The sequence below is a fragment of the Rhineura floridana genome, chromosome 2, assembly GCF_030035675.1.
Source record: "Rhineura floridana isolate rRhiFlo1 chromosome 2, rRhiFlo1.hap2, whole genome shotgun sequence".
Lineage (NCBI taxonomy): Eukaryota > Metazoa > Chordata > Lepidosauria > Squamata > Rhineuridae > Rhineura > Rhineura floridana.
The window spans coordinates 94,163,201-94,185,797 of NC_084481.1; the positions used below are offsets into that span (position 1 = coordinate 94,163,201).

The window sequence follows — 22,597 nt, forward strand, 5'->3', positions numbered from 1 at the left end:
TTTGGCTGAGTATGGTCTCAGCGAAGGAAGTCTTGTGAAGAGAATGTATACACTGACCATAATGGAAAGAACTGCAATTCAGTGGCAGAGTGCATGCTTTGCAGGCTGAAAGCCCTAGGTTCAATCCTTGGCATTTCTATTTAAAATGATCAGGTAGCAGGAGATGGGAAAGCCCTCTGCTACAAACCCCTGGACAGCTGCTGCCAGTCAGTGCAGATAATACTCAGCTAGATAGGACCAGTGGTCTGAAAGTATAAGGCAGCTTCATATGTCCATCTGAGTTAACAGAAACATATAGCTATTTATTTTATTACATTTTCCCCCATCCTTCCACCAAGGAGCTTCGGGAGGCATACATAGTCCTCTTTTATCCACACAACATCCTTTTGTGGTAGGTTGGACTGAGAGAGAGGGAAAGAGTGACTCAGAGTCACCCAATGAGCTTCATGGATGGAGGAAAATTTGAACTCAGATCTCCCTGGTAATTGTTTAATGCTCTAGCCAACCCCCCCCCCACATATTTCTATTCAGTCCATTTTCTTAATCCCTTCTTAGATTATGCCTGTTCTGTACATTTTGAAAGAGGAAATTATTCAGTTGCTTTTACTTTCTCTTCTAAATAAAAGAGCACTGAGGGTCAAGCCTGGATGAAAAGTAACACTCTCTGACCCAGAAGTTCCCGCACCCCAGTCCCTTATTATGGTATTGTAGATACATCAGCATAAGAAGCATGAGAGTTGTTCTGATTTTGAGTGGCGACAGAACAATGTTTTGCACATATTCAGAGGCATTTTGAATCCAGGTTCTGGAAAAAACAGATTTCAGAGCCCAAGTCCCTGTTGAATTAAGTCCCATCCACAGACTGGAGGAGCTACAACCAAATCAGGATGAATGCTCAACAAAGAGTAGACATATAACCTCAGTGTAAACTTTGTACAAGCAAATCAGGATGAATGCTCAAGAAACAGATCATCTGGAGGAGCCCTGGGACACAATAAACTGTTAGGGAATCAAGCAGGCTGATCTCCTCCCCCTGTATTTTCCTTTTAATTCCTTTCCTCAGCTGACACCCTCAACAGTTTATAGGTCCCAAAAGCCCCTGAGTGTAAGTCCTTATTAGGTTGGTTTTTTGGGGCCCTCTCCCTCCCCTTCCCTTTCAATATACAGATGAATGCACTTCTACATACTTGAAGACTTCCCAGACACTGCAGCAAAAACCACAACCATATTTTTTGGGTGGTGCCGTATCATTCCCAAATCAATTGGCACAGACCAACCCAAGCTCAGTATTAGAAAGGAGGAAGATGTTTTCTACACAGAAGTCCCACATTCAATCCCTGACAACTCTGTTTAAAAAATCCCAAGTAACTGCCTGAGACTCACTATGGAGAGCTGCTGCCAGAAGCGATGCCCTGAGGAAAGGAGTTTGGGTAGATGTCCAAGGCCCACTGATCAAAATGAGCAAGAGTCCCTCTTCCCAATGCAGCAAGACTATTTATTTATTTATTATTTGATTTATATCCCGCCCTTCCTCCCAGCAGGAGCCCTGGACTAGATTACCACATTATGAAGTTAGTAAAGTAATACGTATTACTATCTAAAGAGGCCCCATCCCTAAAATAATACTAAGTCCAGAATCTAAAGTTACTTAACTACACCACTGGCTGCCAGTTAGAGTAGCCAACACTGAGCTAGATGGATTAATGTTCTAATGATATTGAGTTGTATTCAGTTAAGTCCACTGAAATTAATGAACCTAAATTAGTCATGTCTATAGACTTCAGTGGCTCTACTCTGAGTAGGATATGCACAGAATACCGTCCACTGTGCCTTCGTGTGTTCATATATCATAAGTCCCCCATTGCCTATAAAATGCCTGAGTTTCCCTAACGGTCTGAGGATTGTTGGAGTTAAACTGAATTTCTTAAGGGCAGATGAGAATCTTAAGAGTCTGACAAACCTGACTGAGTGCAGCATCCTAATCTTAAAACTTGCTTCCTCAGCACAGTGTTGTAAAATAAGATAGAATGTGGGTGTTATAGACAGATATATCTGGTGCTGCGTGTGTATGTGACTTTATCTGAAAGGAAGTTAAGAGGGTCACAATCCAGAATAATCTACACGAGTAGGATACTATTGCTCAATTCAATGCCGCTAGTAGTCTAACACGCTACTTGCTCTGGAGCAGCTGCATTAAACTTTACATAGCTTCTATTGGGAATATTCAGGAGAAAATAAATCGTCAAGAGCAGCCAAAGCCAACACCAAATACAAATTAAAACTAAAAATGAAGTGCTTGTTTCTAATTGCAATTAGCCACTGTAGTTGCCTTTTAGAAAAGCAGTAGATTCGCTATTACAGGACAGTGTTGGGCTTCTAATGTAGACAATTGCTATTAACAAGGGACAGTATATTGACATGCAGGGATAATTAAATGCTGAAGCAACAGCAGGCTCAAGCTAAGTGATTGTAGTGATATTCCTTGCCTTAGAAATATTTTATTCCTTTAACTTTAGCTGAGTTTGGTAAAATTCTTAACCCATCCATTTACCAGAACTTCTGCAAGCCTGCAGATTTATGTTTTCTGACACTCCTGTATGCCGAAGCGATGTTTTCAGGGGAGTTGTTTGCAAGGCTTTTCCAGGAGTAATAACTATGTGTGTATAATTAGGTTCATTCACTATTATTATTTCTTCATTTTGCACACTAACAGCAGAATCCTGTGCATGTCTATTCAGAAGTAGGTCCTATTAAGCTCAATGGAACTTACTCCCAGGTAAGTGTGTATAGGATTGCAACCTAAATACATAAATCAGTTTAATATGCCCTTTTGTTACCCCAATCCTATTGCTATGGGAGAAAGAAAAATCCCAAGGGAATGTGTTAAGAGACTGAGAAGCTGCTCAGTGCAACCCAGTGGCTACATAGGGATTATGCAGAGGGATTACTTAGCTGTGCTTCTTTGATTATCTATAAATGTCTGCCTTTTAAGCCTTGCAATCATTTCCCAAAGTCCTCAGTCCATCCAGTCACCCCACAAAGAGGCTTTTCCTTCACATTACCCAGTGCGCACTCACTCCCCTCCACCCATGTCTTTATGATTGGTGACTAGGATGTCCCATGACTCTCCAGAGGAGGACATTATTAGACTATCATCATTATTATGCTACACGCCATTCCTTTTACATCCTGACACTTAGCTGCATGCAATCTGAGCCAAGCAAGTTGTTGAGCTGCCTATAGCAATATCCAGGTCACTTTTCTGAGTGCTTATAATTAATTTAGGACTCAATGTCTTGTGTAAGGGTGTCGCATGATTCTCAGCAGGAGTTCTTACTTTCCATTAGCTCTTATTCATCACAACTATAGCCACACACCCATGCCATTTCCCTGGTCTAGATGTCAATGCATTCTATCCTTTCTCCACAGGTTATGCCACGCCTCAGACTTACTGGTTGCCTGCTAATGAAAGAGAAGGGTTGATATTTGACCAAACATTACATGACGGCCCATAGATCTTAAATCAAGATGGCAGATGGAAACACTGCTCCTTTGGGAGGCATCTTCACTACAGTGCAGCAGGTGATTTTTAAAAAATGGATTTGATTTTCAAGCACTGGTAAAATGGAAAGATGTGGAAAATAGGATTTGTGTACAAATTTCTGCAATTCTTTCACTGGAAGTCTTGCTCAAGTCTTCTCAGTTCAAACATTATATGGGAAGTTCTATGCCTAACTGGTTCACTGGTCTAAAGAGATTCTCATTGCCACTGAAAACAATAATCTTCTAGCACTTAAGACTAACAATATTTATTTATTTATTTGATTTCATTTATGAATGGCTTCCCATAAAATATCTTGAAGCAATGTTACAGTAAAAACATGAACAATAAAAACAATGAAAAACAATTCCATAAAAAAAGATTGCATATGTAAAAACAATTTCAGATCCTATACAGATACAGACTGGGATAAATTTATTGTGGCTTAAGCTAAAGACTAGGGGTCTTTAAATCTTTAGTGTGTCAAAAGACTCTTATTTTTTTGCAACAATCTAATATGGCTACCCCTCTGAAGTCACAGTACCAGTGTTTATTATAACTTCGAGGCATGGTACTCAAGAAGACCCTGGTGATTGAAAGCATTTCCCCTCTTTAATATCAATAAATTGTTTTTTAAAGACCTTAGCTTGGATCCTAAGACAAGTTCACTTAAGGAAAGTCATGGAGTGAAATTGTCCATTTCCCCCTGAAGACACCTTCAACCCCAAAACCCTTTCCAGAGGGTGAGGGCCGGTGGAATGGGGTACAGGAGGTTGTTGGAGATGGGGAGAACTGACCAAAATTGGGTAGACCTCAACCTAATTTGGGGCAATTCTCCCTGAGAAGTTTTTCAGTGGGTGCACGTAGCTGCAGGAGTGAAGAGGGGAAGGAAACGTTCATTCTACAAGTTTTAAAAACTTAACTTCTATTAGTACCCAAGCTATCCTGTTTCTATTTCAGATCTATGGGCTGGGCTTTCCTAGTGATGTTCAAGAAAAAAGAAAGTGTCTGTCTATCTACAGATGTTTACATAGCATATGCTTTGTTCTCTATGGATCTGTGATATTAATCAGCCTGTCATATTAAAATATTATATATTATTTCATATCAATAAAGCACTATTTGTGTGCATGGTAATTTACAAAGAATGAGAGGACAGGTCCCTACTCCCATACAATGCAACATTGATCTATTGCCAATACGACATAATAACCTATTGCCTACTTCAAGTTAGTGAAAGCCAGAGTTATTTGACAGCAGTCTAGAAATACTGAATGTAGGATTTGGAGGTGGAGTCACTCGGTCTACAGCTATAGTTGCAAGGTTGCTTCAGGTGAATGGGTACTGGTATTCATTTTATAACCAGTGGATCAAAAAGATAGTTGCCACACATTTTTGGCACATGAAGCAAGCCATTGTGGACTTGAAAAACTAATGTGTGATTTTGTGGTATTATGAAATATCTATGTCTGTAAGAAATGGCTGATCTTTGCCTCATTTTTATTCTCCAAATGAAGTCCTCTGAATAAAGCCATTTGTGATATTTGGAATTTCCCTATCTCTATGTCTGTCTGCGGCTTTGATTTTCCATAAAGAAGGAATCTAGTGGTGTATCAGCTGTTCTGCACCTTACACTATAAGCAAATGAACATTTTCCTAACAGGTTCCTTCAAGATCCATCTGAAACAATGCTGCAAAGCAAAAAGCAATCCTCAATTTCTAAAATGATAGGTACAGGGATTCAAGCCTTGAAAATCCTTTCACATAATTTGAAGTGTGAAGGATAGGCTGTGATAATTCAAAGGTTGGTGAGTGAAATGTGCTCTGTTCATATCCATAAAGGCACTCTTTACATGTGTCAGGAATTAGTCCTGTCACTGATAACAAATTCCAGAGCTAAGCCCTGTGCAGGGGGGCTTAGCCTTTCCAGGAGCAATGGCAATAATACACAAACACACCTGTCCAGGCAGTAGCAGAGAGATCCTAGCCTCTTTGGGCTGTTTATTTAGAGGTGGGTGTTGGGAACTGTTCAGCTGAGCTGCATTTTACTTCTCATTCTGGTTCAGCAAGGACCTGCCACTGCTGGGCCTACTGTGTTGCCATGGTAACCAAGGAGTCCACAACAGCTTGGCACCAGCATTTCAGGCTAAATTGACAGGATTTTTTTTAACCAGTGTCTGCAGCTGAGGATTAGGAAGGGGTAAAAATGACAGAGCTCATAGGTGCAGGACTGAACCTCAGTGCTTGGAAAAAGCAGAGCAAAGGAAGGAATGAAGTGGATCCTAGAAGAAAGGGGCGATATCATAGAGCTCTCAACTAAAGTAGCTGTGACAGATATCCCAAAGTAGAAGACCTTGAGGAATAGCATGAGATGGGGCTAGGGATTAGAGCGTGTGGCAAAACTCAGGATATAGTAAGGCAGGATGGAAGAAGAAGGCTAGGGGTTCAGATGAGAGAGAGGGAGACTGGGATCACACAGGTGTGCAGGCAACCAATATAATGTATCATAAAGCTGTGACATGGGTAGCCTACATTGCCTGTGGGTTCTCAAGACCTGCTATGCTCTATATTTCCTGTTCTGCCTGTCTCCTGAGGTGAATCACCATTTACCCAATCTCTTTTTTCCTTACTTCCCCTCCATCTCCTCATATACACTGGAGATCATAGGACTTTCTCCTTTCTGCAATGCAGGAGGGATGGGAAAGAACTTGACAGTTTAAATATCAGATTGTGAGACACTCATAGAGGAGTGGAGAGGAGAATGACGGAGGGTCTTGAACTGATGGATTTGGACCCAGTCTCCTCCATTGTTCACTTTCTGGATATCTAATATTGGACAGAGTACATGACAACAAACTTCACAACAACCCCAGTCTGGGGATGAAGGCAGACCAGGTTAGGAAGGCAAACTAGGGATCAAAGACTGAAATGGCTATTTGGCTGGACAATACTGCCCGTTTTAGTTCTATTGTTTGAGGACTGTGGTGAGACTGGGATATACCAGTGATTTGGTTTGTGACCCCATTGTTGTGAAACATGAGTGATGGTACCATTAGAAAGGAGGATGGGAGCAGGGAAAGGGGGTCAACATTTTTCTGTGCCTCTCTGTATTAAGGGACTGCATTGAGGCACTGTGTGATTTATCTGTTCTGCTGATGCAGATGCAGGATGGTGAGGATGCTGAGACGTCCTTTCCTGGCACAGAGGAGGAGGAGGATTTGGATAAGACCTTGGCTGTCGAACGGTTTGGAGACTTGATCAGCAAGTCTGTGCTAAGAGACCAGGAGAAGCAAGGCCGCAACTACAGCGAGAGCGACTTTGAATGTACGTATGTCTTGTAAGCTGGTCCCAACTTACAATCAGAGCACAGATCAAGCACAACCTTCAGGTAGGAACCATAGTTAATGGTATGGAAGGCTGCCCTCAATAGCCTATTTATATATCTCCTGCAGATCAAATTAACCCCTAGCTTACCATAGTGTGTGTAAATCATTTATGGCCTTTCCACCCATGTTGTCCAAACCACCAAGTTGGGAAGAATATGTAATAGAGTATACCTAACCCCAGTAAGAGCTGCAACAAATGGAAATTATATTTTAAAACGTGAACTTTAAACGTTGAGTTTCAAAAATGGATATTCAACTTTTGCAATACCATTTGGAGAATTTGGTGAAAAAGGTGTGTACTTGTCAATATTATACTTCAGTGGCACATCTCAACATTTTGCACTGAAATTTGATTTCCAAGAAAGGATTTACAAATATGGGTTTCAAATATTTAACTTCAAATATTGTCATAATTCTAATTTAGGCAACACATCATATTGATCAATTATTGTGCAAAATATCCTTGTGAACCTAGGACTCATCTATATGGTGATTTAGTGTGTTTGGTGCTACTCACATCTCTTTTTAATTCACATGGTTCACATGACTTTAATGGTAAACAGAAGCTATCACACAGTTTTCTCTCTGTAAATATGTACTAACGCAATCCGCGGATAATACGAAAAGTTTAGAACAATATGGCTCCACTCTGTTCCACGAGTTTTTGTAGACAGTTTGCTATGATGGTTTTTAGTGGGCGGGTGAATCATCACTTTCAGCTACTCCCCTTTCTCCGCCCGCTAACTCTCCTATAAATTCCATTTTATTTCTGGTGGTTTATCTAGCAACTTCTGACTGCTATGTCCTCCCGCCTTCACCATTTGCTGCAGTCCTCCCTTCTTTCCTCCCTTTGCCCCTGAGTAACTTCCTTCACTCCTTGCAACAAGCGATGGGAATTGCCATTGGATTTTATCATTCTTTCTCATATTCTCAATCTTTGCAGAGAATTTTGAAGTAACATCTCTCCACACATGGTTTCTGATTTTTTAAAAAAAGTTGTCTCAAAAATATCGATATTAATATAAATATTTTTTGAGAAAATATCAATATTGGTACTGATATTTTGAGAAAATATCAATATTAATATTTCTCAAAATATTGCTATTTTCTTTAAAATATTGATATATTTGTTTTTCCAGTGGGGAAAAGTTAACTAAAAAAAAGCAAAGGGCAGTAGAGAAAGGGGGGGCAGATGACCCCACTTCTTTTCAACTGTCAAACTTCAGGAAACGGTGGGGGCAGGAGGGAATGGAAATACTGTGCAGGTCAAAAATATTTGCACATGTCCTGTAACTGAACAACCGGAGGGAGTAAAAATGTAAAATTAGAGGGTGGGGCCACAAGGAAACAGCGACACTAATCCTTCCCCGAGAAATGCCTGCTTGTGTAAATGGAAAACAATGGATTTGAAGCTACCATTGGGCACGAAGTTTGGACTTTGCAAATCTATTTCAATGGTAAAAGCAGTGTATTTGCTATGAAGAAATGCTCCCATGTGGATAAGCCCCTGGTTCTCTTTGACTGGTGGCAGCTGACTTTAAGTAACTAACATTTGACTTCATTGTCCCCTTAAAGTTGATTGTAAAAGTGTTTCACCATGAAACCTAATGGAGGATGTTTTATGGAAGCCAAACCTGCCAAAGAGAGGCAGTTGCTGTGGCTGTCTAGAATTTCTCAAAGAAGTTCATTTCACATATTCTTCTAGCCGGAGTCCCAGATACCAGCCTTAATAAGATAATAATAATAATTACCTGCCCTTCACCAGAAGGTCCTACGGTGGGTCACAACAACAGTGTAAAATACAACATTAAAAACAGCTTGAACAGTTTATCATTATGTCATTAGAGAAACAGGGGCAGCGGAGGGTGATGGAGTTCCTTTGTGGTTGTGGGTGAGGCAAATATTTCTTCTTCATCTGTCTTGAGAGAGAAAGGAGAAGCCACAACTCTTTCTTCTTGTATAGAACTTAATGTGAAGACACATGTAATATTTTTAGAACAGTGAGGCTGACCTGGAAGCACGCTCACTGTTTTCTTTCTGAATGTAACTTTCCTTTCCAAGACTGACCTCTGATAAAAGTTGTGCAAGTTTGAGGTGGAAATACAGCAGTGCTCATTGGCTACTAGCCTCATGTGATATCATAAAGAAATCCGCCCCAATCCCCCAAGCAATTTTGTACTTTAAAGAAAAGGTTTATTTTTTAAATAATAAAATGATGGATGAATAGATAAAAGTTCATGTGGCACTTAAAAAAATTAACAAAGAAGTGGACAGTTCTGAAATATAGGGGTGGAACAAGTGACAGGACAGCTGACCTTGCATTCTGTGCAATCTTCCCCAATTTGGTGCCCTCCAGATGTTTTGGACTCCAGCTCCCACGCGCTGCTGGTTGGATCTGATGGGAGATATAATCCAAAACAACTGGAGAGCACCAGGTTAGGAAAGACTCAGCTTCACAACTGAAATGACAGAGGAAGAGAAGAAGCTAAGCTCACAAAGCAACTGAAAAAACCACAGCAAGTTCTGTTTTTATATTATGCTTGTTTTTACCCGGACTGTAAGGTTAAAATAATTTAAATATGAAAAGATCCACCACTAAGAAACATGCTTGGAGTCTAGCAAACCACCACTTTAAATGTTGGGCCCATTTTCAGCTCCAGCATGGTTGCCACCAGTACCAAGCAAAGGCAGTATGTGCTGGTTGGTGGTACATGCAGGACTCTGACATCCCAGAACACAGTCAAGAAGTCTTGCTAGAATATTTGTTAATATTTACATGTTAATATTACATGTTAATACATGTTAATATTTGGTGTGTACAGAATTCATCACTGTGATACAAGTGTCTCATGGTTAGAACAAGCAACTGCTCTCGTACCAAGAGTTGGTTGTGAAAATGGGCTCTCAATGTCTCGTGTATGCGAAGCCTCCGCCAAAGTCGTTTACTGTACTTTTCAAATAGTGTTTCTTTGCAATGCAGTCCCTAATCCATTGCTACATTTCTATAGGCATACATTGCTGCTTATATTGTTCCTTCCTCTTTTCCCTTCAAATAAGCATTTTTGATAAACACCAAAATTAAGCATTTATTCTACTTGCCTCAAAATGCTGCATGCTGCAGTTCATGCTTCTACATTCCCAAAGACAAGCTCTGGTTTGTTTATAAGCAAATGATAGCCCTTGCCCATGCTAATGTCTTTACCTGCATGTACAGCTTTGGTGCTGATAGAAATGATTATATATGCCACTGTTAAGCTGTGATTTTTGGATCATCTTTAATTTAAAAAAATTAGAAACGGCAATTACTGAATCTCTCCTCTTTTCAGCTTTCCATTTTCTGGCACCTTTGTCTTCTTTATGTTGTTTGTGACATATCAGAAATATCAGTAACTTTATAGGCTTATGTCCTCGGGACCATGAATCCCTGAGCCAGGTCAATGTTGCAGGCCAAAATTGGGGAATTGTTTCCTAGTGTGCTTCCAATCAGAAACTAGTTTATAGATTCTCTCATTAGAATATGAGGATGCATGTGTCTTCTGGAAGATAGATCTATTGTGATTTTACACTTCAAAAATTTAGGTTCAAAGCACACCTATAGGCTTTAATGATGACTAGATGGTGAGCAAGAAGACTAGCTGTTTGGTTAGTTGTAAAATGATCTGACCCCTTTCCAGACTGATTCTCCTTTTTTTAAAACTGGTACTATTTAAAATGCATAAAATTAAAGGATTTTACATAAGGTGTTTTTTCTGTGAGGAGTAGGATTGCCAGGGCAGAAGCATCCCAAACCCTGAGATTTCAGGGGTAGGCCCGAGTAATGTAATTAAGCATGATACATTAAGCATCAGCCACAGTTGCTTGGAGCATACAATTCAAACAAAAAAAATTCTCTGATTGGAAATTAAGATAGAAATCTTAGCTAAAAGATGGAGCCTGGGTAGGGAACATTTAATCTAGCTTACTTCTGGCAAGAAGGGTTTAAGTGCCTTCAGGCCAAGCCAGTCACCAGAAGGCCATTGTAGGAAAAGGAGACTAGTGTTGTGGAGATGTTAGATGGGAGCACTCAGGAGTAAAGATGGATGCTCCCGAAGGCTGCAATTCTAAACGCACTACCTAAGGGACTAAGCCCCTTAGAACTCAACAGGACTTACTTCTGAGTAGATATAGTTTGGATGGTGCTGTTGGTAAAGCTTGACTAGGGATCCTCTGCAAAGATATCCATATCCAAGCAGGGTTGGCAACTCCCTGCCTGGAATGCCCTGCTCCTACCTTTTAACATGGCTGCTCCAAACTTCTTTACAGATTTGACCCTTCACTTCAGAAAGAGGTCTGAGAAATGAGTAAGAGTAAGAAGATCCCCCACCCTTTTCTGTGTACCCTGTGGGCCGCTATAAACTTACTTTGACAGCCAACCCAATTCCAGTGAGTAAAAATTGACAGAAATTCTTGGTTTGGTCTACCTTCAAAGGCAACAGCTTGGGAACAACAACAATTGCAGTCACGCTTCCCAGTATGTGAATTCTCTTTTACCACTATTGGACAAGAAACAAACTGTCATGCAACCAACAAGGCACATCATCAGTGGGTTCAAGGGGGTTGAGCTGAGTGCATGGAACCACTGTTGTTGCTTCTGTACATGTAAGGAAGTGAGGTTAAAGGTAAATGAAATGCAAAAAGAAAAAGACAGTGATGATTTCCTAAATGCAATACCATACCAACCACAACAAGTTTCCTATGAGTAAGGCAGAAAACTCACAACCAGTCAGGGTCCCTAACCAAAAACCAAAACTAAAATAATCCTGGCAGCCAGTCAGCCAAGGTCACAGAAATCCCTATGCAGCACAACCTGACCTGGTGCTGCAGTTAGTGCAGAATGCTGGGGCACGACTGCTGACATGAGTGAGACCCTATCAGAACATTATACCTCTGCTCTGAAATCTGCTGATTTGTTGCTGATTGTTGCTGATTTGCTATCAGGCCAAGTTCAAAGTGTGCTTTTCCTGTTATGGGTGCCTCATCATATTTGTTCTGCTCTTGTAAGAAATCAGTTCTTTAGTGTGGCAGCACTTACACTTTGGAACTCTCTGCCTATTGACATTAGGCATTCATTGTACTCTTTTCGGCACCTGCTTAAAAATATTTTGTTTAGGCAAGCCTACCCAGGCATGTAGAAGCTGTTGTGTTTTTTGTCTGTTTTCAACTCATTGCTGGTTTTATTATTTTGGATGTTTTTAAATACCTGTCTTTAACAATTTTTCCCAATAGTTTTAGTGTTTTAATTCCCTCTGTAAACCGCTTTGAGATTTTTCTACAATAAGGCAGTATATAAATGTTGTAAATAAAATCCATAAATATATGTTGGAGTCACTGTGGCCCTTGGTTCTCTTTCCATTTTTAGGGACAAAGGAATCTGTCTTATACTGACTCAGGCCATTTGGTACCATCTAGCTCAGTACTGAAGACATGGACTAGCATTGGCTGTCCAGGATTCCAGGCAATAGTCTTTTCCAGAAATTGAATTTTGGACCTTTGCATGCAAAGCATATGCCCTACCAATGAGCTACAACTCTTCCCCTGTTTAAAAAAGTATCTTTTAAAATTGTTCTTTTCAATTCACTAATGAATGCACATAATACCTAGGGCAGATCCACACCATCCATTTAAAGCACATTCAACACATATTTGAAGGACATGAATCCCACCACAGAATCATGGGAACTGTAGTTTGTTAAGGGTGGTGGGAACTATAACTGTGAGGGGAAAACTACACTTCCCAGGATTCTTTAGGGGAAACCATACCTTTAAATGCAAGTTAGATGTGCTTTAAATTGTATTGTGTAGATTTACTTAATAAACTTTGCCTGCATGTAAATAGTTTTAATTATTTTTTCAAAATGAAAATAAGCTATAAAGTTTACTGGATGACCATGGACTGTTCACCATCTGTCAGCCTAATCTGCCCCTCAGGATGAAAACAACAGAGGGAAACCATGACCACCCCAAGGAAGAAGGGCACACTTAAAATGTGGAGGAAATAATAATGTACAACCATAGTCTGAAATCAGATACTTATTGGGACATAGTATGAAGAAATATTTATATAAGCATGACTTTCCAAGTTGTTTATTATTTACACAACCTGTAAAGATATTTCTAGTGCAATCCTATGTTTGTTTACTCAGAAACAAGTCCCAATGTATTCAGTGGGGCTTACTCAAACAGGGAAACATACATGATAAGGAACGTCTCTCACCCAACCCAAAATTCAGAATCATGCCTCTTTAAGCTGTTTTGCAACGGTTTATACTTGTTTTTATGGTTATTGGATTTTAAACGGATTTATTTCTTATTGTAAGCTGCCTTGGTTTCAAGTTGGCAACCCTGCCTCACAGTTTTGTTGGAAAGACTCCGTATAAACCGCCCAGAGAGCTTCGGCTATGGGGCGGTATATAAGTACAATACATAAATAAATAAATAAAATATATACACACACATTGTAGATGTAAAAATACATACACCCCATATAATAGTTTATTGTCAAAACCAGTTGGTCATTCAGAACATTTTTTCAAAATAATATTAATATTATTTACATAATAAAAGAAGTGATACCTAAGTAAGCCCTGCTGATTGTTTTAAAAATAGGATTGGAGAGGGAAAGATTTATAATACAAACACAATTCTTTGCTATGTTCACTCAAAAGTCCCATTAATTTACAGCATAATCCTAACCATGTCTACTCAAAAGTAAGTCCTATTGAATTCAATGGGTTTACTCCTGGTATGTGGGATTAGCACTGTAGCTTTACTCCCAGAAAAGCAAGTATTGGATTAAAGCTTCATTTTGGGAACGTTTTCAAAACACTGCCTTCTTCAACAGCCCAAGAAAATTTAAATTTGTTTGACTCCTCCACACAAGAGATAAAAAGACTGAAAGCTATATACTTACTCAATTTATGAGATTTTCAGATAAGTAGGAAAAAACAATAGTTTTCTAAACTTACAATGGGGTCTAGCTACTGCCTGCAGGTCAACAAATCACAACCCTGACTTCACTTACTGGCTACAAACCTGAAAGGGCGGGGTTAGAGCAGCCTGCTATGAGCTCATTTAGCAGAAGTTGTGGTGAGGGCAGCTGACGTTTTGGTGTATATCTCTTGAACCAGACCACCTAGAAACTTAATTTTTAAAAGAATGAAAGATGAGAGTCCGGAGATTAAGGTCACTCACCCAGAGACTCACAGGGGACCCTGAAAATTCAGAGTCTCCAGGCAAAAACTGGAGACCTGGCAGCCCTGAGGAGTGACAACTTTACAGGTAGAGGCTGTCATGCAAACCAGGTGTCCTATTGAATTAACCATACTACTTTCATTCAGAATAGAAAGGCAAATAGCTATTCAGCTTCAGTGCTAAATTCCAAATTAAAATGCTGTTAAACTCCATAAGATCTTTAACCTCCAGTATACAGGGATGCTTGGTAACATCCAAACAACCCATGTGCTCTGAGCTGTGAACTCAAAGCATTTATTTTGCCTTTTAATACCAGTGTTTTCACCATCCACAGACTGAAAACTATAACATAACTGCTATATTAAGATTCAGCCAAGTGGAGAGGCACATGTAGTACAGATAAACTTATTATAAAATAAATCTAGAGCAGAATGTTGATATGCCTAACTGACAGGAATATTAGCTTTAGAGAAACACAAGAGTTCAATTAATAAAAGATTTTTTAAAAATTGCCCTGTGTTATGCTAGTCACAGTAATTTCCACAGTTCTGTTTCCAGAATAACTTGCTCTCTTGGCTTAGATGGTAAAACTCAAGTCTGTGCCTATGTTTGATTGGCAGTAGCTAGTTATTGTAACAGAGGTACAGGTTACTACTGAAAACAAAAGCATATAGCTTTGGACACTCCTTTGTATAAACCACAGTGTAATTTAGTTTGATTAATCAAATCCATGTGATTCTAGGCCAATCGTATTGCAGTTCCCATGGAGACTATGTGCGAGCTAATTTCCTCCAGCATCAATGATAAACTCACAAACAGATTAAGCAAGGAATGCTAGACTATATATATTAACCCTGCTGAGGTTTGTCTCAAAGAATTAATGAATCAAAATACATTACTCAGCATCTTAATGGGTCACTACTAGCAAAGAATAAAGGATTTATGGTGATTCCCAATTTTTTGTTCCCACAGACCACCTGAAAATTGCTGAGGGTCTTGGCAGGCCACTTAATGATTTTTCTGGCTGTTATAGCAATTGTAATGCACTGCGCTAAATGCGGTATGATTTTTAATTGTATTTTCCCTTTTTTATTTCTTATATAATGTATGTTATTGTATTCCATACAATTCAGATTGTAATACAATAAAATACAATATGAAGAAACAAAAGAAACTATACAAACACAGTTAAACAATATGAATATTTAATACGATGAATGTGCCACCTTCCATCTTCAGCTACACATCCACAGACATGTTGCAGACTACTTGAATGAAGTTCTTGGACCACTGGTGGCCCACAGACCACGGTTTGAGAGCCTGTAAAAAGTTAGCTCCTTACACGGGCTTGTACATTTTTGCCTGGATCTAATCTGGATTGGGACCCTAGTGTGGATGGTAGGGAAATTTTATCTATTTATTTGGAATATTTATAAACAGTAAAACATTACAGAATGCCATGGCTATGAAAAATAACAACAAATGTACAACAGATAAAACAGTTCTTCATATCAGGAACCTGGTGTGGGGGATAGAAGGGCCTTAATCCTTTGCCCTTGGCTATGGACCTGATCCAGAGTGAACCTTCTGAATATGTAATTTGCATTGTCAAGAAGGACCCATTTGTTTCAATGAACCCTTTTTTGGTAATGCAGATAGCAAATGCCGGAGGCCCAATCCAGATTCGGACTACAGTGGGGCCAAAGGTTTAAAACGCTGTATCCCTGACACCAGGGTCCCCATCTGGATTGGCCTCACAGCACATGCAGTTTGCTCCTGTTCTGTGCTGGCTGGTGAAGAAGAGGAGACAGCAGAGAAGTTGAAGAGCAGGGTATGAGACTGAGAAGGGCCTGGATGGGAAGCCTCTAAGCGCCACATATAGACTGTAGGCCAGAGATTCTCCAGCCCTGGTTTAAGAGCTTTCTTTGGTGCTGCCCTCATGCACCCTGTGGGCTCTTCCTTGGCCCAGAACAGGAGAGTAGGGTCCTTTTAAATCCCATTTATTTCAGTGCTCAAGTCTTTCCCACTGAAACCAGCAGCATGTAAATAATTTTGGCAGCATTAAGTTCTACATTATGTTACGTATTATTACCACTGGTGTTTCATCAAAGTTCCAGTGTCCTATGTAGTGTTCTGTCAGTGCAGCAGCCAAATCCTAAAGCCCTTCAGGTGGTGTATCTCCAGTATAGGACTATCCTAAACTAGATTCTGATTTTTGTCTGTAAATTCAGCTAATATAGTCTGTTACTAGTTTCTGTCTTGATACGTTTCCTGGCTTTGCAAATAGTTAAATTTGTCATAGAATCCCCCATATTCGACAATGGAGCTGAGTTTGTGATATATATCTACTGGGGGGATGGGGAGACACGTAAATGAATGAACCCCCTAGTGCAAGGATTTACTGGTATTGAAGCAGAAGAGAATGGAAATCTGCAAACAACAAAGTTAAGAGGTTCACGAATCGCTTTCAAAGATGCCTACTTTTTCCTTTTCTTATGGTTGGCAGGAGATTGGAAGCAGAGTATGTCTTGTCCCATTGGGATCAGAAAGAGGGTCTCTGCTGTTTTCTTTGCTTGTGGCAACACTGTGGTCTAGAAGACTGCATAAGGTTGGTGTGTGCATGTGTGCCTTTGAGTCAGGAGGTTGGTGACTGTTAATTATCTTTTTAAAACTTCCCAATCTTTATGAAGCTATGATCTGGCTTTTACTTTTGTAAGGGTTTGCTGAATGTTCCACCTATGCTCAGAGTTTGACAGATCACTACAGACGCCAGGAAGCAACCCTTCACTCTCCAAATTGGCTGGTAGTGAGGGAGTTCTGCCATTTTCTGCAGTGTATGGCATAACGTTTGCTACAGTGAGGTGGAGTTATTTGCTCTGTAAGAACCTCTCTACTAACTAAAATGGTGGGAGCAGAGGATGATGTTTCTGTGAGTTTGTATATGGAGGATACACACACACATAAATTTCAGTTGACTCCATGTCAGTTTGCTAATTCTGGCATCTTACTGAAGAGAGTGGAAAATAAAATGGATTGCCTTCAAGTCGATCCTGACTTATGGCGACCCTACGAATAGGGTTTTCATGATAAGTGGTAATCAGAGGTGGTTTACCATTGCCTCCCTCTGAGGCTGAGAGGCAGTGACTGGCCCAAGGTCACCAAGTGAGCTTCACGGCTGTGTGGAGATTCGAACCCTGGTCTCTCAGGTCCTAGTCCAACACCTTAACCACTACACACACAAACAACAACAACACAGGAATATTAACTGGAATCTGATCTGAACTAGAGCAGGATCCATCAAATTATTTGGAGACTCTGCAGGACAACATTTAGAAGCTTTTAAAAGTTATGACACCTCTCTTGACGTGTATGAGGATGGTAGTTTAAGATTTTTTAATACATGCTGGATCTTCACATTATATTGTCACTTTTTGATGATATTACAGTCAGGAGTATATTTGCTATAGATGTGATGCATAATATACTTATATGATGATTTCAGTATCTGTGTGTAAATTACATTAATGAAAATTACAAGTATGCATTTTCACAGAGTAGTCTTTGGGGAGTTTTTTGGCTGTAAGAATTTCATGCTTTCTGTTTGTGGCACACAATATTGTCTAGACCGCAGAGCCTGAGTGGGCCAATAACAGCCACTCCCCATTGAGACCCAGAGGCTATGGCTTACTGACAAAAGGGAGGCAAGTGAATACTTACAAAGACTGGTAAAATTAGGTGTGCTTTCTTACTTACATTTTTAGCAACAGTTTGAAGACATGCAGGGGGGGGAGATGGAAATGTGTTTTATATGAACTTTTATTTCAAATTATTTATAAGCATTCTTTCATGAGAAATGATGGATGAAATAGATGGGACAGAGCAGATAAACCTGGAAGCAGGATGGCAGTTTTGTTTGGTGGACAGAGTTGTATGGAGCCCCACTGTTTTGGGGAAGCACCAACTACCACAGTGTCTCCTGGATTATTTCACTGGCATCTTCTGACAGTTTCTAAATGTGGCTGGTGCTAATCAGATCACCTGTACTCATTTATGTGAATACTTCCACTGTCACACTCTAGCCAGGGTTATTGGAATATGTTCCAAGGCAGGTCTGACATTGGATGACTACACCAAGAAGAGCAGTGCACAAGCAAAGACACTGCTGAGCCCAGGATTATGAACTATTAAGATTCTTCTATCACAAAGCACCCTATCCTAATCATAGCTTCGCTCTGGGCAGCCCCCTCACTTTAATCAGACCTTGTCTAAGAGGCAAACAACACATTATACACAAATGTAGGTAATAAAGAGATGATTTAAAAAAAAATGAAATACAACCCCAGGAGGCTACATTTGATAGTGGTGGGGAGAAGAGGGTGTTGTTAACCCTTTCTCATCAGCAGTTGTTTTTTCCTGATTGCTTGACCTTTTTCTCCATGGGGGAAAAGCAGCTAGACTTAAAAATGACTAGTATGGAAAGAGTTTTCATTGCCCACCCCTTCTTCAATCAAATTTACAGGTTCCTAGATATGCTTTTCATTCATTAAAAAAACCATCATGACTTTGTGACATGTATGTGTGCAAAATGAGTAATTTGCCCATTAGAAATTTTAGCAAAATATTAAAGCTGTCCCTTTCACTTCCTTAAAGTATATCCTGGAGCTCTTCTGAGCCTATCAGCCATTTCTCATACATTTTGCTTGGGTTTGGGTTTACAGAGGACAGTTCTCTATTTGAGGGGGATGTCTGGTCCAAGTCTGGTTTCAAGATAATGTACTAAAACAACAGACAGCAGAAGCCTTCAAGTTGCCCATCACCAGTTATCAGTTATCAGTTATCAGTTATCAGTGGTGTTAATCCTCTTCAGAATAGGCCCATTGAGGTTCATAGATATGACTAATGTCATATTAATGACTAATCCAGTCATTAATTTGACTGGATCTACTGTGAGTAGGGCTTAGTTGAATACAACCCATGGTGCTTACCTTTTAGGCTTCTTATGGACCGAGTCAAGGATACTTGAGAGTGAGCACTGAAAACCTATTAGAGGCATAAAATCAATGGCTACTAGCCGTGATGGCTGTGCTCTGCCACCCTAGTCAGAGGCAGCATGTTTCTGAAAACCAGTTGCCGGAAGCCTCAGGAGGGGAGAGTGTTCTTGCACTCGGGTCCTGCTTGCGGGCTTCCACCAGGCACCTGGTTGGCCACTGTGAGAACAGGATGCTGGACTAGATGGGCCACTGGCCTGATCCAGCAGGCTCTTCTTGTGTTCTTGTGTTCTTGTGTTCTTACTTAAGCGTTAACCAGTTAGCACCTGCTCAGCAGATCGCAGGCATGCAGGCCACCTAGTCCAAGTCTTCCTACTGTGGTGGGATCTATTGTGTTTCTGTTTAAATCATTATATATACTTTTTTCCAAATAATGCATCTCTACAAATAAATTAAAGATCCTCCGTGGCGCAGAGTGGTGAAGCAGTGGTAAAGCAGCGGTAATGCAGCCGAAGCTCTGCTCACGGCCGGAGTTCGATTCCAACAGAAGGAGGAAGCCGAATCGCTGGTAAAAGGGGTCGAAGTCCACTCAGGCTTCCATCCATCCGTAGTCGGTAAAATTAGTACCCGGGGGGTAAGGAAAGGCTGGGGAAGGAACTGGCAATCCCACCCCATATATACGGTCTGCCTAGTAAACGTCACAAGACGTCACCCTAAGAGTGGGAAACGACTCACACTACAAGTGCGGGGACACCTTTACTTTTTTACAAATAAATTAACAAATGCACATTTTATGTAAATCTGTGCCCTTTTCTCTTTGGGGTGATGTATTTCTTTTTTTTGCCAATGTGTAAGTGGCTTCTCTAGATGGAACTGTAGTATCCCCACATCCAAGACTACTCAAAGTCCCAGGCTCCAATAAGCTATAGTTTCTAGATTCCAGTTGGCTGTTGCTACTACTTACTCACTGAGGTGCTAATCATACACTCTGTTATCTCATGTCCTATAGTCTGCTGCTACTGGGTTTTAAAAAATTGTTTTTGCCTCATAATCCTTTGCCTCTTTATGTAGCATTCATCTGTTGCTTCAGCAAATGTGTTGCACTAGGCTGCCACCTACAGTCACATTGTGGCCAGGTTCCTATGTACAAGCCAATCATAATGAAATGGGAGTGCGTTAGCCACTGAGAAGAGTCCTTGTACTTTCGTGCTGACTGGAGCAAATCAGAGTGAAAGGAGGTGAGTCAGACACAGAGAAAACTCTTCTTAGTAGGTAACAGGCAGCCTCCCCTTTCATACTGATTGGCTTTTAGAGATGTCTGTTGTAGTGGAGTGTGGACTTGGAGACAACACAGAGAGTGAAGCAGAGGAGGGGAAGTGGGAAAGGGGGCATGGCTGTGATGATCATGAAGGGACCCTGCACTTCTACATTTGCCACTACGCTGCTTGAATTAAGTGAGGTAGCTTCTATCTCAACTATTAAGCATCACCCAGATCTATTTTAGTTGAGATGGAATTACAGAATTTAGCAAAGTTAGTTTTGAAGGGGAATACTAAGCAGGATGGACTCTCTTCCTTTTATTTATTAATATGGAGAGGAATAGTGAATCCAGGCAGGATGGAACACCTTCCTGATATTTATAGGTTTGCTTATTGCATTGCATTTTCAAATCACTTTTGATATTGAAGACTGAGGGTAACTAATCTGTCTGTGAGGACAACTGCTTAGTGATGATAATAAATTCACTGGTAAGACACACACACACAAACACACTTTACTGGGGAAAACGGTGGAATCTGTATCATGGAGGCAACAGGAGCTGAATCTTGGGTTCCAGGCAGATGAACTGTGCAATTCTGAGATATTTTGGGAGTGCCTTAGGGGTTGCTAGACTTATTTCAGAAAGTGTAAAGCCATATGAAGAAGATGATATGGTTTCTTTCTTACTATGACTGAGAAGGAAATGCCTGTGTTGTTGGAGACAGCTATAGCTCAATAGTAAAGCACATATGCAAAAAGTTTTGAGTTCAATTCGCAGCATCTCCAGCTAGATCTGGAGAGCCACTGCCAGTCAGTGTAGACAATACTGAGCTAGATGGACCAGTGGTCTGACTTGGTATAAGGCAGCTTCCTGTGTTCTTTTTGTGTGCTGCAGTAGAAATCCTAGCAGGGACAAGAAGAGTTTGCTAAAATGCAGCATGCGTATTTCCTATCCCTTCTTTTTTCCCCTGTCCCTGTTTGTGATACCCTGCAGGATGCCTTCCTGTTCCTGTACTCTCTCCATGATAACCCCCCCCCCGTTCTTTTCCACAGTTCATCGCCAGACATCCCACCACATCCATCACCCTCTCTCCACCCACCTGCCTCTCCCCTACAAGAAGAGGTCTCCCTACTCTGAAAGAAAGAAGAAGAAAAAACGAAGAAAGACGGCTATACCTCCCTCCGATGTCACCCCCCCCATCCAAGAGGTGGAGGAAGAGGAAGATGAGGAGGAGGAGGAAGGAGAATCTGAAGGGGAAGAAGTTCTAGAGAAGGATGCCTCAGCAGAGTCTGACCTTGAAGCGTCTCCCAAAGGAGAATCTCATGGCAAGCCAAAGGCAGGGCTGACAGAAGGAAGCATTGAGGTGAGAGATTTTACCCATCCAGCAACAAGGGCCATGGGCTTGGAGGTGAATATACAAGAATTAGGTAAACTGGAAACAAGGTTGAAAGATTTCTAGTACCCCCCGTGTCATGAAGCAGTGCAGACATTTTGTAGGGCTGGCCCTGCCACTAGGCAGAGTGAGGGTGCTGCCTGGGGCAGCTGATTTTTAGCATCATGAAAAAATAGCAAATTGCTAGTTATTTAATATAGTATTGTATTTTTACTTCTAGGGAGAGGTACTTTTGACTTTTTCTGTTTCAGGTGCCAAAACAACATCCTCAACTTGAGTGTGTGTGTGCCAGTTGCTATTCTGCTTTAGCAAAATGTCTTGGGCCAGTCCTGATTTTGTGTGTGTGTGTATGTGCATTATCTATTAATGACCAGTGGAACTGCCACATAGTATGAAACGGTTAGCTAGTATGGAGCAGATGGAAAATTTTGGATGGATGGCAGTTTTTCAAACAATAAAGACTCATAGTGTTCCTTATTTTCTCAGCTTTAGCCAGGGCAATAAGAGTGACATTTCCCAGGTTTCCTGACTACTGTGCCAGTCTGGCTCTTTGCTTTGCTTCTTTACAGTTTATCATTGGGAGTGATGATGATGATGAAGAGGAGGAGGAGGAGGAGGAAGCCTGTGGTAGCCCATGTCCTTTGTCATTTCATGTGGCAGAGGAATGCAGTCACCTCTCTCCACTCCCATGTCTCTCCGATCTACTGCCACAGAAGGGACTTACCTCTCCCAAGAGGTAAGAAGGGTTGTTCTTTTATATGGTTTGGGATTCAGATAGAATGCAAATGCTATAGAAAT

At 40.7% G+C, this 22,597-nt stretch overlaps 1 protein-coding gene across 3 annotated transcripts in view; it reads left to right on the forward strand.

Annotated features, from left to right (window-relative positions):
* Nucleotides 1-22,597, forward strand: part of SLC4A3 (solute carrier family 4 member 3) — a 66,111-nt gene that overhangs the window by 2,231 nt on the left and 41,283 nt on the right. For 2 of the 3 annotated variants that reach the window (XM_061609435.1, XM_061609437.1), the window contains exons 2-5: nucleotides 3,430-3,582; nucleotides 6,703-6,865; nucleotides 21,459-21,769; nucleotides 22,369-22,535. In XM_061609435.1, the coding sequence (XP_061465419.1) occupies nucleotides 3,529-3,582; nucleotides 6,703-6,865; nucleotides 21,459-21,769; nucleotides 22,369-22,535 (695 nt within the window). In that variant the 5' untranslated portion in view covers nucleotides 3,430-3,528. Of the gene's footprint in view, nucleotides 1-2,713; nucleotides 2,777-3,429; nucleotides 3,583-6,702; nucleotides 6,866-21,458; nucleotides 21,770-22,368; nucleotides 22,536-22,597 lie in introns of all 3 variants that reach the window. The other variant, XM_061609436.1, reaches the window with a different exon arrangement.